This window comes from Pan paniscus, chromosome 10 (assembly GCF_029289425.2).
Source record: "Pan paniscus chromosome 10, NHGRI_mPanPan1-v2.0_pri, whole genome shotgun sequence".
Lineage (NCBI taxonomy): Eukaryota > Metazoa > Chordata > Mammalia > Primates > Hominidae > Pan > Pan paniscus.
The window spans coordinates 44,610,996-44,627,357 of NC_073259.2; the positions used below are offsets into that span (position 1 = coordinate 44,610,996).

The following is a 16,362-nucleotide window of genomic DNA, read 5'->3' on the forward strand; positions in this document are numbered from 1 at the left end:
TTTTTGTTTTGGTTGGTTGTTTTTCATTCTGAGGATGCTACTGAAGCAACATGGTTATCCCTGATGCAAAAATTTCCATATGAATTTATTTATATTCAGGTTGCGTACTCTGTTGGTATTTTTATTAGATCTGTGTTAAATTTATGGATTAATTTATGGAGAGCTGACATCTTTATAATAGTGAGTCTTTCTACCCAAAAATAGAATATGCCTTCCTATTTATTCAAACTTCCTTTGGTGGCATTTTAGTTTTGAGTACTGATATGGTTTGGCTCTGTGTCCCCACCCAAATCTCATCTTGAATGGTAATCCCCATAATCCCCACATGTCCAGGGAGGGACCTGGTGGGAGGTGATTGGATCATAGGGGCAGTTTCCCCCATGCTGTTCTCGTAATAGTGACTTTTCACGAGATCTGATGGTTATCTAAGTGTTCCTCTTTCACACTCATTCTCTCTCTCGTCACCTTGTGAAGAAGTTGCCTGCTTTACCTTGCCTTCTGCCATGAATGTAAGTTTCCTGAGGCCTCCCCAGCCAAGCGGAACTGTGAGTCAATTAAACCTCTTTCCTTTATAAATTACCAGTCTCTGGTATTATCTTTATAGCAGTGTGAGAACAGACTAATGCAGGTACCTAGATCTAGCACATTTATTGTGCTTGGTTTACTGTGTTGTTGCTGTTGTAAACAATACAGTCTATTCTCTTATATTCTCAAACAGGCGGTTTTAAAAAAATACTCATTTCTACCCATTTTCCTAAAATATTTGTATTAGTTTTTCAGTTGATATCCTTGGATTTTTCATGTAGGCTATCATATCATAAATATTTTAACTCTTCTAGTTTTTATATCTCATTCTCTTCTTTAATTACCTAGGCCAGTACTTCCAAAGGAAAATTAAATAAAAAGAGTCATGGGGCCATCCTTGTAACATACCTAATTAATCAGAATAATCCAGATTTCTTCAGTGAGCATGATGCTGGCCTTTGGAGTAAAATGTGTTTATCATGTTACAGAGGCTGGAGGTTTCATACAGTTTTGTCTGTGATTCTCTTACCTAGGGGGTTGATATCTCAGAGGGTTTCAATCTGTGCATGAGAATCTTCCTTTGCAGATAGTTTCTTTTCCCTTACAGAAACAAACAAACAAACAAACAAACAAAACACAGTATACAGATCTCAAGTAGAGTGTACACTGACTTAAATTGCATTGTGAATCCCAAGGTAACTTAGTATTGGTCAATAGCTTTATTTGATTTGACTTCCTAGGAAGATAAAATACTTGAGCCAACAGCAGCAAGATCCTGTGTCCTCTGACTGGGTCCCAGGAGGTAGCTGCCCTAGCTAAGACAGCAACTAGTCCTGCTCTAGTGGACAAGAGTGGGGAGGGGCTGTGCTATCAAAGTCTGGGTACTAGAGTCAGACCACCTGGCAGGAGGCACTCAGACCTAAGCCCTAAGAGCAGTAACAACAGCTAACATTTTTTGAACACTTGCTATATACCACCTGTGTGTTTCAGTAGTAAGTGATTTACTCCTCACAACCATCCTAATGAAGTGGGGACTATTATTTCCCCACAGATGATGAAACTGGGGCACAGTAATGTAACTTGCTCAAAGTCATAAGTTGATAGGTGATAGAGGCAGTTTCAAACCACGTACTTTGGCTCCAGAGCCTATGTTCTTTTTGATTGTTTAGTTCTACATACTCACAGAGCCTATATTTTTGGAGGGTTTTTTTGTTTGTTTGTTTGTTTGTTTGTTTTGAGACAGGGTCTCACTCTGTCGCCCAGGCTGGAGTGCAGTGGTGCGATCATGGCTCACTGCAGCCTTGACCTCTACAGGCTCAAGCAGTCCTCCTACCTCAGCCTCCCAAATAGCTGGAACCACAGGTGTGTGTCAGCACACCTGGCTAATTTTTGTATTTTTAGTAGAGAAGGGGTTTTGCCATGTTGCCCAGGCTGGTCCTGAACTCCTAAGGTCAAGTGATCTGCCTGCCTCGGCCTCCCACTGTGCTGGGATCACAGGCGTGAGCTCCCAGGTCTGGCCAGAGCCTATGTTCTTAACCACTGTGTTCTAATCCCCCAGAAGATGGAGCCTGGGGCCCTGAGCAAAGTTCCAGGAGGAACCATGAATGTGGCCTCCATTGTAAACCACATCAGCCCCAGGGAAAGAGTGCCTGACTATGAAAGACTACTCTAGAGCAGGGGTCCCCAACATGTACTGGGCTGTGGCCTGTTAGGAACTGGGCTGCACAGCAAGAGGTTAGCAGCAGGCGAGTGAGCATTACCACCTGAGCTCTGCACTCCGCCTCCTGTCAGATCAGCAGTGGCATTAGATTCTCATAGGAGGGAGAACCCTATTGTGAACTGCACATGCGAGTGATCTAGGTTGCACCATCCTTATGAGAATCTAATGCCTGATGATCTGAGGTGGAACAGTTTCATCCTGAAACCATGTTCCCCAACCCCCTGTCTGTGGAAAAATTGTATTCCATAAAACCAGTCCCTGGTGCCAAAATGCTTGGGGACCACTGTTCTAGAGCCAGGAAGAGTTAACTGGAAGCTGGATAATGGGTGCCATTGCTAGCTTTTCTTTTTATCCACATTCTTCTTTTGGTTTATTTTCTTGCCCCTCCTCCTCTGCCTTGCCCTAAATGTTGGCATGTCCCATGCAATGGTCTTGAGCCCTCCTCATTCTCTTATCCACACTCTCTCCTTAAGCATCCACATCCAGATCTTCCTGATGATGACTCCCCAGTGGATATCTCCAGTCCAGGCCTCTTCCCTGACCCAACTAACATGCCCACCTCTCTATTCTACAGCACCACTGAGATGCCTTACAGGCACCTCAAACTTAACATGTCTAAAACAGAACTTTTTTTTCTGCCCCTGTACAAACCTGCTCCTCCCACAGACTTCTCTGCAGTCAATTTACATAAGATACTTATTCAATAAATATTTATTAAGCACCTACTATAGCAGTGAACAAAATAGACAAAAACCCTGCCTTCCTAAAGCTTACATTCTACTACTGGAAAACCTATAGTAAACAGAAGACCATCCTGAGAACTTTCCTCTAGTATAGATACTATACTATATATACTAACTATAGCTAGTATAGTCCACCACGCTGTGTAAACAGAAAACACAATCTTGAGCAGGAAGCTGCCCTTTAGAAATCCCTGCATCCATACCACAAGGGTGCCTAGGTTTCTTTTTATCCAATGGTAGGGAGGATTGAGGACCAGAGGGGAAGTTTGAGTTTCCAGGTACCAAACAGGAGATGATGGTGACCACCACCTTTCCCTCGTGACACCTTGGGGGAAGGAATTACCTCAGGCAGCTGGAAGCCAAGAGTTTTCCTTTCTCCTCTTTCACTCAGGAAGTTGTGGCTCAGTGCAGTGGCTTACGCCTGTAATCCAGCACTTTGGGAGGCTGAGGCGGGTGGATTATTTGAGGCCAGGAGATCGAGACGAGCCTGGCCAACATGGCGAAACCCCGTCTCTACTAAAAATACAAAAATAAGCCAGGCGGGTGGCAGGCACCTGTAATTTCAGCTACTTGTGAGGCTGAGGCAGGAGAATCACTTGAACCCAGGAGGTGGAGGTTGCAGTGAGCCGAGATTGTGCCACTGTACTCCAGCCTGGGTGACAGAGCGAGACTCTGCCTCAAAATCAATCAATCAATAAAAAGAAGTTGTGTAGAACCTATTTTTTTTTTTCATTGTAAAATATGGCTGGGCGCAGTGGCTCACACCTGTAATCCCAGCACTTTGGGAGGCTGAGGTGCGTGAATCATTTGAGGTCAGGAGTTTGAGACCATCCTGGTCAACATAGTGAAACCCCATCTCTACTAAAAACACAAAAATTATCCAGGCATGGTGGCGCACACCTGCAATCCCAGCTACTCAGGAGACTGAGGCATGAGAATCGCTTGAACCCGGGAGATGTAGGTTGCAGGAGCCGAGATCGCTCCACTGCACTCCAGCCTGGGTGACAGAGGAAGGCTCTGTCTCAAAAAAAATAAAACAAAATTTAAAAACCATGTATTAAAAAACTGGAAAATAATTAGAGAGAAAAATTACTACTACTACCACTTGGACATGTGTTAACATTCTGGTGCATTTCCTTCAACTGTCTTTTCCTTTGTATGTTTTTCATAGTTATCATGAATTCATATATATTTAATAACATTAATATTATTAATGTTCTGTGTAATCACTTTTTATAAAAAGTATTTCAGGCCGGGTGCTGTGGCTCATGCCTGTAATCCCAGCACTTTGGGAGGCCGAGGCAGCCTGATCATGAGATCAGGAGTTCAAGACCAGCCTGGCCAACATGGTGAAAACCTGTCTCTACAAAAAAAAAAAAAAAACTTAGCTGGGCATGGTGGCACGTGCCTGTAATCCTAGCTACTCGGGAGGCTGAGGCAGGAGAATTGCCTGAACCGAGACCCGGGGGCCGGAGGTTGCAGTGAGCCGAGATTGTGCCACTGCACTCCAGCCTGGGCTATGGAGCGGGACTCTGTCTCAAAAAAAAAAAATATTTCATTGGTTTTCTGATATTTTCACAAGTTTACATAATATATTTAATCAAGTGCCTGTTAAAAAATAAAACACACACTCTTTCATGGGAGTTAAAATAAGTACATACTCATTAAGCAAGTCCACAGAACAGTAAATGAGGTTGGTACTCTTGAAGCAGAGGGCCATAGTATACTGTCAGGGCCAAAAGGGCCAGTCTCTCATTTGACACTTGAATTCCCTGGCAATGTCCATGTTATGTGTGCTTGACACCTCTGATGGACAGCTTTGGAACTGAATCTTTCTTATTCTGAGCTGAAGTATGTCTATAGCTGCTACACTTTAGTACCTCGCAAAGGAAGCATAAAACAGAATTCCTCTTTTAGAGAACAGTCTTTCTAGTTTTCCGGAACATCTCTCACAGCCCCAAATTCCCAATTTTTCCGACAGGTTCGTTCTCCCATCCCAAGATTGCTTCCAAGGCACTCTCCTCTGAAGGTGCTTCCATTGGTTTTCTCTCTTACCTCCCGGCGACCACAAGTGGCCCCAGCCGTCCAGGTGGGGTCCGGCTGACGGGACCAAGTCGACACTACTGCTTCTCGCAGGGTCTCTTCCTTCTCAGTAAAGCGGCCCACGATCCTCCATCCGCTCCTCAGAGAGCCTCTCTGCCCTTTCTGTCCGCCACATCTCCCTGGCTACATTATCTCCCCGACTAGTGCCTAGCAGGCAGGCCTGATAGAAGTTTCTCTAAAGGCTCTGGAGGAGTCAAACAATGCATAACGTCCTGTGCAACCCTCAGACTCCTATACCTCGTGGGAATTTGGAAGTCGAAATCCAGTCCGCGGTCCGCCCCTCCCCGCGTCGCCTCAATTAGCCCCGCTCGGTCTCGCCCTAAGTCTCGCCTTTCCCTTTAACCAACCCCTCAAGCCGGGTTACCTCTCCGGTGCCTATAATCCTTAACGTTTCCCTATATGCTGTCCCAACTAGGAAAGCCTTTACTTTCCGCTATTGGTAAAATATTTACACTTTCCGTACCATGGCCACGCCCCCTTCACACACGTTGCCAAGACGAACCGGAAGAGATTGCCAGCCCCCTGGTTCGTTAACCGGAAGTAGATGTACCTCACGGAAGCCGGCTTTGGCCCTGCGGCTGCTACCGTCGCCGCGGAGAAATTGTTGGATCTGGCAGTCTAGGAATGGTGAGACCTCGCGGTTCGCCTCTGAGGGTTCTCAGAGGAGTTGGGGGTGAAATGGAGTTTTGCAGAGTGCCGCCGGGGACGACCACCCCCCAAGTTTGGGGCCCCGCCCCGGTGGCGCCCCGAAAAGCTGCGCATGCGTGGGCCGGACTGGGTTAGAATCTGGCTCGAAGTGTTACGCATGCGCAAAGGCATGGAGACCTTGGGGTGAGAATGGGCTTGCGAGTTTACCCCCACCTCCCCAGCCACCAGCCTGTGGGTCTCAAACCAAGGCTACTTGGTGCTCTGCTTTGAGTTGCAGAGGTGACTTCATCAATGCTCCTACCCCGAGTTCTTGAGACAGACCTGGACCGATCCCCTACCTTGGGTGTGCACTCTTGGGAGAACGAGGGGCGGAGGGTCCGGTAAGGAAGGGGCACAGACCCTACCTCAGTTTGCCGGCAAGCTCGGGCCCCTTCGCCCTCTCCTCAGATGTCAAGATTCTTAGTCGTAGCCTATGGAGCGGAGAGCGACAGGCTCACCTGGGGACAGGGCTAGAACACTGAGCTAAGAGCCACCCTGGTTAGAAGTGGGGACTCACGAGAGGAGCGCCCCGAGAAAGTCCAGTACCTGGGTTCTCTAGGGGTTGTTGGGGCACAGGGTGGTTGATAATCACGCAGTTCCCAAACAGTGGTTTTTGGTTTCCACGAGATGGTATCTCATGGAAATACCACTTACTAAATCTTCAGTAAAAACCCCAAATGGAAAAGAAAAACAAAAAACAAAACAAAACAAAAAAACGAGATGGACTGGTTGGAGTTTTGCCTCCCTTTCTTTTTTCCTGCTTTGGCCTGGGAGGGGAAGGCTGGTGCTGCTGAGCTGAGTGGACAGCTGAAGTAAAGAAAAATGTGGGCCAAAGAATCCCTTGTCTCTTGCTAGTTTATAGTCAAGGCGCTTAACCTAGGAGATATCAGTAGAATTAAAGGGTCTATGAACCCTCTAAAATAGTATGTGTTTGCACCCTTTTCTGCAGTCCATAGCTGTTACCATACTCTGAAAGGTGCCAGTGACCTTCACAAGACTGATGTCTAAGGCTATTATTGGCAGAGTGGGGCCTTATGCCTCTTTCCTGTCCTTATGTCTTCCCTAGCTTATGGGACCCTGGGGGACCTGAGCCAGTATAAGGAAGTGAGGCTGGCCAGTTGGAAATCTGAGCCTCAGGGAGCCTCATTTCTCCTTTGCAGAATCTCCTCTCAGCCTTTAAGCTCACCTGGTCAGAATCCTTGGATGAGCCTGTGGGACCGTTCCTCCTAGCCCTGTGGTTTGGAACCAGTGGCTTTGGGACTGTAAGAGGATGGACAAAGGTAGTATGAGGCCGGGACAGCTCCCCAAATGCTCGGGCGCCAAGCATCTGCTGATTCCACTCTGTGCCTGGCACTTGTGTCTTTCGGTCCTGGCTAGGCCTTGCCACCTCCCCCTGGGCCAGCACCACCCATGTACCTGTCGGCAGAGCCACAGTTGACTGACTTGCTGTTGAGCTGCTGCTCTTTAGCACGGCTGCATTTTGATGGCAGAGGGAGCAGTTATGCCCAGAGCCCAGCGTGTCGGCATCACCAGTCTGACCTGAGCACCATGTGCTGCACGACATGACACGTGGCACCGGGGGAACTGCCCAGCGTGGAAGGTCTGGGCCAGGTCTGAGCCCAGATGGGATCTGGATGGCCAAGGAACTCTACCTTAAAACCTCAAGTGTCAAGGAGGCAGGGGAGGGGCCAAGAGGGCTGGCAGGGGAAGGGGGCTGGGGAGGGGTCCCATTTGCAGAGGCTCTAGGATCTTAGGAGGCCCGAATCCACCATTTCTCTCTTGCTAGATTCTCAGGGGCTGCTAGATTCATCCCTGATGGCATCAGGCACTGCCAGCCGCTCAGAGGATGAGGAGTCACTGGCAGGGCAGAAGCGAGCCTCCTCCCAGGCCTTGGGCACCATCCCTAAACGGAGAAGCTCCTCCAGGTAGTAAGGGTTCGGAGGGCCAGGAACTGGGAAAGGGTAGAAGGTCTGTGGCGTTAAGTGCCACATGCCTCCCCATCTGTTGGGAATGGCTGCCTGAGCCCCTCTGGGGCCTTAGTATTGGCAGAGCCTTGTGCTTTTCCTGTCCCTGCTAAATCCTTCCCTGTGGGACTGAGGGCAGGGGAGGGAGATCTTAGGTCTCTGACGTGAAGTCTTTGTGGTGTGATCCCCTGTCATCTCAGAGGGCTGGAGTGTAGCAGTTCCATGGCCACTGAACCAGGCTGTGGCGTAAAGTGAAAGCAGGCTGGAGCAGATAGCACCCTACTGGGCACCTGCTCTCTTTTGGGGGCTGGGGGTGTGTGAATGGGTACCAGGGTGGGGTAAGGAGTGTTCACTGGGCAGGACCCTTTACAGGTTCATCAAGAGGAAGAAGTTCGATGATGAGCTGGTGGAGAGCAGCCTGGCAAAATCTTCTACCCGGGCAAAGGGGGCCAGTGGGGTGGAACCAGGGCGCTGTTCGGGGAGTGAACCCTCCTCCAGTGAGAAGAAGAAGGTGAGGAATTGGGAGACTTAGGGGATGGGAGGTAGTGCCAGATTTCATGTTTCCCCAGAACCTTTGCCAGCTGCCAAGAGCCCTGCAGAGCAGGCTGGTGAGAGGACCAAGCTGCCCCAGCCCTCATCTCAGATGCCCCCCTCCTGGGAACACACCTCTCCCTACTCCCTAGTTCTTGCTGCAGCCCCCACCCCCAACCCTGCCATTGCATCCTGTATCACATTCCGTGTGGGAGGCATGGAGCATGCATCTATTCTGGGAGCAGACAGCCTGTTCCCAGCATTGCAGAGTGTAAAAATAACCCCCAGGTGGCATTGCTGTGGCCCTAGACACTGCACCAGCAAGAGTGATTTCCCGGTATCCTCCCCACCCAACTTTCACTCTGGGGTCGGGGGTACTGCCAGCAAAGAGAAGACCCCGTATGGTCAAGGACTATATAGAAGTAACTTGGTGGGATGGGGGTGGGTATTAGAAAGCTGAACTCCTTTCCTGTGCTTCCTGTTGTGGGCTGGAGTTGGTGCTGAGGCTGGGGCTGCCGCTGCCACAGAGTATGTGAAACTCTAGTCATGAAGCGCCAGCTGACTGGATGCTGGCTTTGAGCTTGGTTTGTTCCTGTCCTCTGCCCAGGTATCCAAAGCCCCCAGCACTCCTGTGCCACCCAGCCCAGCCCCAGCCCCTGGACTCACCAAGCGCGTGAAGAAGAGTAAACAGCCACTTCAGGTGACCAAGGATCTGGGCCGCTGGAAGCCTGCAGATGACCTCCTGCTCATAAATGCTGTGTTGCAGGTAGTGCCCCCACCATAGGCTCAGTGTGCCCCTTTCCCCCAACCTCCAGTTCGCACCCCAAAATTAGCCCAACAGGGCCCTGTGGGTGGCAAAGAAGGGTTGTTCCCAGCTCCAAGGTTGGAGCAAATCCTTCTGGGGCCTTGCAGACCAACGACCTGACCTCCGTCCACCTGGGCGTGAAATTCAGCTGCCGCTTCACCCTTCGGGAGGTCCAGGAGCGTTGGTACGCCCTGCTCTACGATCCTGTCATCTCCAAGTGAGTGGGAGCTGGTTCCAGCAGTGGGGAGGTACTGGGACACCAGAATTTGGGTCCTGGAGCAGAGGGAATTGTACCAGGGCCCCAGGAGGGGTCTGGGAGGCAGGACTCCTGGAGGCTCCTTGGGGGTGATACTGAGGCCTGAGAGGCTTCAAAGAGAAGTTTCTTCCTGCCTCCAGGCAAGGGAGTCTGAAGGCAGAGGGAATAGCATGGGAGAGAAAACTAAAATGAGTGCCCGGAGTGCACTGTGTGTGTTGTGGCTTTGGGCGGGTCACCTCCAGCCTTTCCACATTGACCTCCTACAGTTTCATCCTCCTAACAAGGGGAGTCGAATAGAAGAACACCAAGCCCCCTTCTAGCTCCAGTAGCCACAGGCTTCCAAATAAACTTATGTACACATGCAACACACACTTCCTCTTCCTCTGTCACTTAATGTCTTCAGAGCTTGGTTGGATGCTTAACACCCATCCTCTCCACAGACCCTGGTACCACTTAAGTTGTAGCTGCAGTTCTGATATACCAGGAAATGGGCTGGGCTCAGCTTGGAAAGGGGAGGTGGTAGGCAGTGGCTAGGGGGTGGCAACTTTGGCCAAGTAAGGAGGAAGGACTTGGAGGGAGCAGCAGCTGGTCCAAGGCTCTGCCTCAGGAAGGACTGGGTCTGAAGGGGACATAGGGGCCTCCGTTTTCTGAGTTGGCTGTTCATTCACTTGACAAACCTGTGGAGCCACAGATTATCTGCTAAGCCTTAGGCCCTTCCTAATGAGGGCCTGGCCTCTAGGTTCTGGATCTCAAAAGCCTGTAGGTTTGGGGGAAATAGTAGGAACCCCAGATTGCTTGACACCTTTCCTTCAGCCCTCCCCTCTGTCTCTTTCCGTGTCCAGGTTGGCCTGTCAGGCCATGAGACAGCTGCACCCAGAGGCTATTGCAGCCATCCAGAGCAAGGCCCTGTTTAGCAAGGCTGAGGAGCAGCTGCTGAGCAAAGTGGGATCGGTAAGGCTGAGGGCTGGGAAGGTGGAGGATCAGGGCACAGGGAGAGCTGGACCACCTAGAAAACCACTGATGTGGAGAGCTCCCCACCCACTGTCTGGATATGTGCACATGCACACGCGTGCACATTGGCAGGGGCGTTTGTGACAGGGACCTCAGGAAGAGCCAAGCCTGACTTCTTGGGTGACTAGCTTGCTTCTTCCAGCTCCTGGGGGATGCTGAGGTGGGAGGTAGAGATGGTAAGGCAGAGGCATGTGTGAAAAAGCCCAGATGCCTAGAGAATGTTACTTGCCCTCTAGACCAGCCAGCCCACCTTGGAGACCTTCCAGGACCTGCTGCACAGACACCCTGATGCCTTCTACCTGGCCCGTACCGCGAAGGCCCTGCAGGCCCACTGGCAGCTCATGAAGCAGTATTACCTGCTGGAGGACCAGACAGGTAACGCCCCAGGAGCTGGCAGAATGGGGGTGTGTGCATGTGCATGTGTGTGTGTGTCTGAAGTACTCGACACAGCTGCCTTCAAGTGCCCTGTAACAGATTTCTCAGTGATCCCCAGTGTCTTGTTCACTTCACATTGCAAAAAAAACTACTTTCCAGAGAGAGAAAGTGGCTGGAATGGTCTTCAGCATCATGGTAAGAGTAGCCAACATTGCCTGGAATCTTTGGCAAAAGGTCCAAATAGCGGAGTTATCTACCATTTCTTGTCTTTTGTTTTTTCATGACATATTTTATTCTCACATAAATAACACATGAATTATTATGGATAACATTCAAACATGAGAAAAATAAGAAAGTCCACTTTCCTGCCCACCCTTCAGTTTGTTTTCCACCCTAGAGGTAATAACCACTTTTTCTGAGCTTTTCCGCTCTTTGCCTCTCTCCGTTATTCCTTCTGTCTTCCTTCTTCCTCTTCTTTTCCCACTAGGCCGTTAGTGCTGTCAAGCTGCCCTCAGGCCATTCATAAATCCCCACTGGGACTTCACACCCAGTCCATCTGTCTCTCCCTTTCCCCAAGGGCCTCACTGCTCCCTACTTCCTCTTGCCTCAACAGCACAGCACTCACTCTCCCAGTGATGGGGTAAGAAAACAGTGTGATTAAACTGGAGGAACTCCCCAGTGAGGTCTGTAGTTTGGGTTCTGATTTCCATAGTACAAGCACATTCTCACTTTCTAAAAGTACTGCCCATTGCCGTCTACATAGTTTTTCACACAGTTCAAACATGAAGCTTCATTGGTACCCATCACCTTACTACCAGGGTCCCGCAGCTTCTGCTTAGGAAAAAGAATTCCTGCAGGAGCATTTTAGGAAATCTCATCAGAAGGAGGCCCCATCTTCCGTTCCCAAGGACCTCTGATTTTAGTGGCCCGGGGGCAGCCCTCTTTATTCCTGCGGCTTCCAAAATTCTGCCTCTTCCTCAGACTTAGATATCACAGAATTCCCACAGAGAGAACAGATACTGACTGGATAACTTTTCTTTTTACTGCTAAAGCTAGTTCCTTTGTCACTATTTTAAAAGTTATGCCAGGCATGGTGGCTCACGCCTGTAATCCCAGCACTTTGGGAGGCCGAGGCACGAGGTCAGGAGTTCAAGACCAGCCTGACCAACATGGTATAAACCCGTCTCTACTAAAAATACAAAAAGTAGCCAGGCCTGGTGGCACACGCCTGTAATCCCAGCTACTCAGGAAGCTGAGGCAGGAGAATTGCTGAACCCGGGAGGCAGAGGTTGCAGTGAGCCAAGATCGCGCTACTGCACTCCAGCTGGGATGACAGAGCAAGACTCCATCTCAAAAAAAGAAAAAAGAAAAGAAAGTTATTTTGTGTAAATTTATTTGTTAACTAAAAGCCTTATCATGAAAGTTTTATTTATTCCTTCAAGAGTTTTTGTATTTCTTCAAAAGGGATTTGATTTCTCCTTTGCCGTTGAGAGCTAGGAGACCCTAGGAACAGGCAGGACACATTGCTTAGCTGTCAAGTCAACGGAAGATGAGATTCGTGGAACTTCAGGCAGCTCTGGTGGGGAGGGACTTGATGGAGTGACTGCCCTGCTTCCCCCCATATGGTCTCACCTCAGTGGGAGGAAGAGGAGCATCTATGGCCCCTCCACACTCCCCCTCACTTCCTCAGTTGACAATTGCATGGCCACTAGCTGCTGTAGAGCACACCCTACAGTCTTGGGAATGGCTGGCCTAAAAGCAGAGGTTTTCAGATTTGGGGGGCCTTTATCCCTTTAAATTTTTGTTAAGAGACAGGGTCTTTCCCTGTTGCCCAGCTGAACTTGAATTCTCAGCTCAAGAGATCCTCTTGCCTCAGGCTCCGAGTAGCTAGGTCTGTGGGCACACACCACTGTTCCCGACTTCCTTTCACATTGTGGCCAGAAAAAAAAACAGACTTTCATGAAACTGTATTTATCCTGAGCATATCTGATGGGCTCTGATGCTCATTTTCCTATTCCATTTCATTTTTTGAATAAATGAAACTGATTTCATGACCCATTAGCAGGTCATGACCCCAGATCGAGAGACATTGGCTTAAGGAGGGCGGCGCCCACCAGCACATACTTTCTCAGTGGAACTTGGCTGGCAGGTGCCTCCCAGCCCCTCACAGCGTGGCAGGAAATGCTGGAGAGCATATGATGTGATGGAAGGAGAGGTTGAGATTTCGAATGGAGAGAGCAGGATCTAAATCCTGCCTCTGTCCCAAACTAGGGTCACATAGTTTAACCCCTCTCCTGTGTCTGTTTCCTCATCTGTAAAATAGAGCTAATGGTAGTGCCTCCCCTGCTTAGTTCAAGGCTGTGTAATCAAAGCCCTTTGCACACCAAGAAGCCCATACAAAAGGTCAATTTTAATTTCCTTCCCTTTCTAGAACCACCTCTACCCTCAGCTAAGCCTAAAGATGCTTTGTGCCAAATTAGAGCCCAGCCTAATCTGGTATGGGCACCCTTGCTGGTGCTGGGCTCTCCACCCAGCGCAGTCTGCAGCTAGTCCACTTGGCTTAGTGGTCCGCTCAGCATCGTGGGGTTCAGCAGGACCCTTGGTGCTCACGCTTCCTCTGTCCTTTGTTCAGTGCAGCCGCTGCCCAAAGGGGACCAAGTGCTGAACTTCTCTGATGCAGAGGACCTGATTGATGACAGTAAGCTCAAGTGAGTGGCTGGAGACACAGGAAGGGGTGGAGAGAGCCGAGTCACTCCTGTCAGGTAGAGCGCCCCAGGCTGCCCAGCCCCAGCCCTTGGGCTCCCGTTGGTGCTTGGCCCCCCTGGCTGAGCCCCCTCCCCTCCCACTGGGGCCTTCTTAGGCTCCGCTGCTTTACCCTTATCCCCAGCCCAACCCCAGAGAAGGAGGCTGGGCCAAGGCCTGATGTACCACCTTCCAGGCCACTTGGCTAAAGGGGCTCAGGGATGCCCTAATGAGCCAAGTTAACAGGCAAGCTGAAGGTGGACCTAAATCTTCCTTCTCTTCTTGCCCCTCAGGGACATGCGAGATGAGGTCCTGGAACATGGTAAGTATGGCCTCATGGGGTGGTGAGGGGATGGAAGCTCCTGCCAGAATCAAGAGGACCAGTACAAGGTGCTGGTGGCCTCAGAGCATCCCTTCTTACCACCCCACCTCACCCCAGAGCTGATGGTGGCTGACCGGCGCCAGAAGCGAGAGATTCGGCAGCTGGAACAGGAACTGCATAAGTGGCAGGTGCTAGTGGACAGCATCACAGGTGAGGAGGCCTGGGCACCAGAAGGCTCACTCTTCAGCATCCTTCGCCCCAGCCTGTGCCGCTGTTGCTGCCTGGCTGGGGATACCCTCGTTTCCCAGGCCCCGACCCCCTTCCCTTATAAACCTTGCCCTGGTTCCTGCCTTGCATTCTGGCCCTCAGGGGTAGGCTCTTCCAAACTCCCTCTTCTCCCAGGCATGAGCTCTCCGGACTTCGACAACCAGACACTGGCAGTGCTGCGGGGCCGCATGGTGCGGTACCTGATGCGCTCGCGTGAGGTGAGGCAGGCCCATCCCCGCCCTTCTTAGGCTGCTTCCTCTGTCAGTGCCTTTCTCTGCGTAGTCCTTGGTTTCCCATCTTTCTCTGGCCTGCATAGACCTACTCCCCCAATTCTTCAGGTCCCAGCCCTCACCTGCCCCATTTCCCCAGATTACCCTGGGCAGAGCAACCAAGGATAACCAGATTGATGTGGACCTGTCTCTGGAGGGTCCGGCCTGGAAGATATCCCGGAAACAAGGTATCCCCCACCCCCTGCCCCAGCAGGAAGCAGTGTGAGGTCGTCCCAGCCTCTCGCTGTCCTTTCTAGCCCTGGGGCTTGGTGTCCATGGGGACCCTCGTGGACCACCTGAGGCAGGGATTCCTTGGTGTCTGCAGGAAGCAGAGCTGGTCCATGGAAGCTCCTGGCTCTCTCTGGCCTTTCCCCATCCCATCAATCCCTCCCCATCCCATCATCCCTTCTTCCTTTCTGCTTCCACAGGTGTCATCAAGCTGAAGAACAACGGTGATTTCTTCATTGCCAATGAGGGTCGACGGCCCATCTACATCGATGGACGGCCGGTGCTCTGTGGCTCCAAATGGCGCCTCAGCAACAACTCTGTGGTGGAGGTGAGCCGGGGAGGAGGCAGGAAGGCCAGGATGAGACCTAGGCGTGGTGAGCCAGTACACCAACTTGGTCCTGGTGCCACCTCTGTCTTAAGCCACCTTTGTCTCCCACCCAGATCGCCAGCCTGCGATTCGTCTTCCTTATCAACCAGGACCTCATTGCCCTCATCCGGGCTGAGGCTGCCAAGATCACACCACAGTGAGGAGTGGTGGCAGGACTCGTGGGCCCTCTCCGGCCTGTTTCCCCTGCCACTCCAGCCCCCTTGAGCTGGGAACTCAGGCTCCTGGAAAAACCTGGGCAGTGGGAGGCTCAGCTGCGGGCCATTGATTTGAGCCTTTGAGGGAGGATAGGGCTGGCCTTTGTGAAGCCAGCAGAGGCTGAGAACTTCAGGCTTCCCTAGATCCCTCCCCATCTTCCTCTCTCTAAAAACAACCCTACCCCCCATTGCCACCTTCACTCCTGTGTCTCCAGCTGATTAGCCTCAGACTCTTCTTTTATTGTTTTTCTTTTGTAAATAAAAAGCACCAGGTTCCAAAGTAGTTTATTTTATTTTTTTTTTAATATAAAAATTTGGGGACAGGTAGAGGCAGGGGCACATGCAGGGGATGGCAAAGCTCTTCCTTGTCCTCAGGCCTCTGCCCCCAGCCTGCAGAGGGAGACCGGGAGGTCAGAGGAGCAGGCCGAGGAGAGGCCTGCCCCAGGGATCCAGCCTATCCTCTCTTGAGAGTCAGGAGCCAGGTCCTCCTTTGCTTCCAGGCTCCCTGCCCTGAGCCAGCGGGCCGCATGGAGTCCGTGGGGAGGCTGCCACCCTGCCTTCACTCTGAGGTTGGGCCGAACAGCAGATGGCAGCACACCTGGCAACGCTGAGTTCTAGGGCTGGTACTCAGACCCCTGTGCCTTCTTCCTGGGTCCACTGGACTGTGCCAGAGCCATGGCAGCCAATAAGCACCATCTCCAGGCTGTGGGGGTCCCAGGGCAAGGCCAGGCCCCCTGACCCTGGTGGGGGCTCTCCAGTGCTGGTAGCCTCAGCCTGGCTCACAGGCTCTGGGGGCCCAGTCCTAGCCCCTTCCTCAGAAGGAGGAGGGGAGGCAGGGGTGCTGGGCTCAGAGCAGAGGTCTCCTGAGGCAGGGGGCTCTGAGTCTGAGGTGGAGGTCCAGAAAGCTGTGGCTCGAGGCCAGGGGGAGCTCTGAGACGCTGGGGGACCCCAGGGCCAGGGTGCCATGAGGGGAGGAGGCCCCGGACGAGGGTGGGGCCAAGTCCCACTCAAGACAGAGCCAGCTGGGGGCTGCAGGCAGTAGGAGGATGCCCCAGTGTCCACACACAGAGGCTGCAGAAGCCCGGAGGTGCTGGCTGGGCACGGCCCCTCTCCCGATGCCCGAGGGCACAGGCCCTCCCTGTGGGGTGCCAGGACAAGCTGCACAGCCTGGCGAAGTGACTGCAGTCCTTCCCGCATCTGCAGCACCTGTTCTGACAGCTCTGTCACCTTTG

At 51.5% G+C, this 16,362-nt stretch overlaps 2 protein-coding genes and 1 long non-coding RNA gene across 11 annotated transcripts in view; 1 reads left to right on the forward strand and 2 right to left on the reverse strand.

Moving 5' to 3' along the window:
- On the reverse strand, positions 1 to 5,553 carry LOC134728485 (uncharacterized). Its single transcript, XR_010108926.1, has 2 exons — positions 5,044 to 5,553; positions 1 to 1,125 (listed from the first exon to the last, which is right to left on the reverse strand). It is a non-coding gene; the product is annotated as an uncharacterized LOC134728485 (long non-coding RNA).
- Positions 5,549 to 15,413, forward strand: MCRS1 (microspherule protein 1). Of its 6 annotated transcripts, XM_055095683.2 has the most exons (17): positions 5,594 to 5,718; positions 6,017 to 6,119; positions 6,939 to 7,058; positions 7,156 to 7,389; positions 7,565 to 7,703; positions 8,115 to 8,253; positions 8,881 to 9,039; positions 9,186 to 9,295; positions 10,177 to 10,285; positions 10,582 to 10,720; positions 13,353 to 13,428; positions 13,756 to 13,784; positions 13,902 to 13,994; positions 14,187 to 14,269; positions 14,421 to 14,508; positions 14,749 to 14,876; positions 14,990 to 15,413. In XM_055095683.2, the coding sequence occupies exons 4-17, from the start codon at positions 7,341 to 7,343 to the stop codon at positions 15,074 to 15,076; spliced, it is 1,428 nt and encodes a 475-aa protein (XP_054951658.1). In that variant the 5' UTR covers positions 5,594 to 5,718; positions 6,017 to 6,119; positions 6,939 to 7,058; positions 7,156 to 7,340; the 3' UTR covers positions 15,077 to 15,413. The 6 variants fall into 6 exon arrangements, with proteins under 6 accessions (XP_008949419.2, XP_063449596.1, XP_063449597.1 ...); XM_063593526.1 differs by having other exon boundaries at positions 5,585 to 5,718; positions 14,749 to 15,413; XM_008951170.4 differs by lacking the exon at positions 7,156 to 7,389 and having other exon boundaries at positions 5,596 to 5,718.
- Positions 15,404 to 16,362, reverse strand: part of KCNH3 (potassium voltage-gated channel subfamily H member 3) — a 19,560-nt gene continuing 18,601 nt past the window's right edge. For all 4 annotated transcript variants that reach the window (XM_003825836.7, XM_014347198.5, XM_008951172.5 and 1 more), the window contains exon 15: positions 15,404 to 16,357. In XM_003825836.7, the coding sequence (XP_003825884.1) occupies positions 15,758 to 16,357 (600 nt within the window). In that variant the 3' untranslated portion in view covers positions 15,404 to 15,757. The remainder of the gene's footprint in view (positions 16,358 to 16,362) is intronic.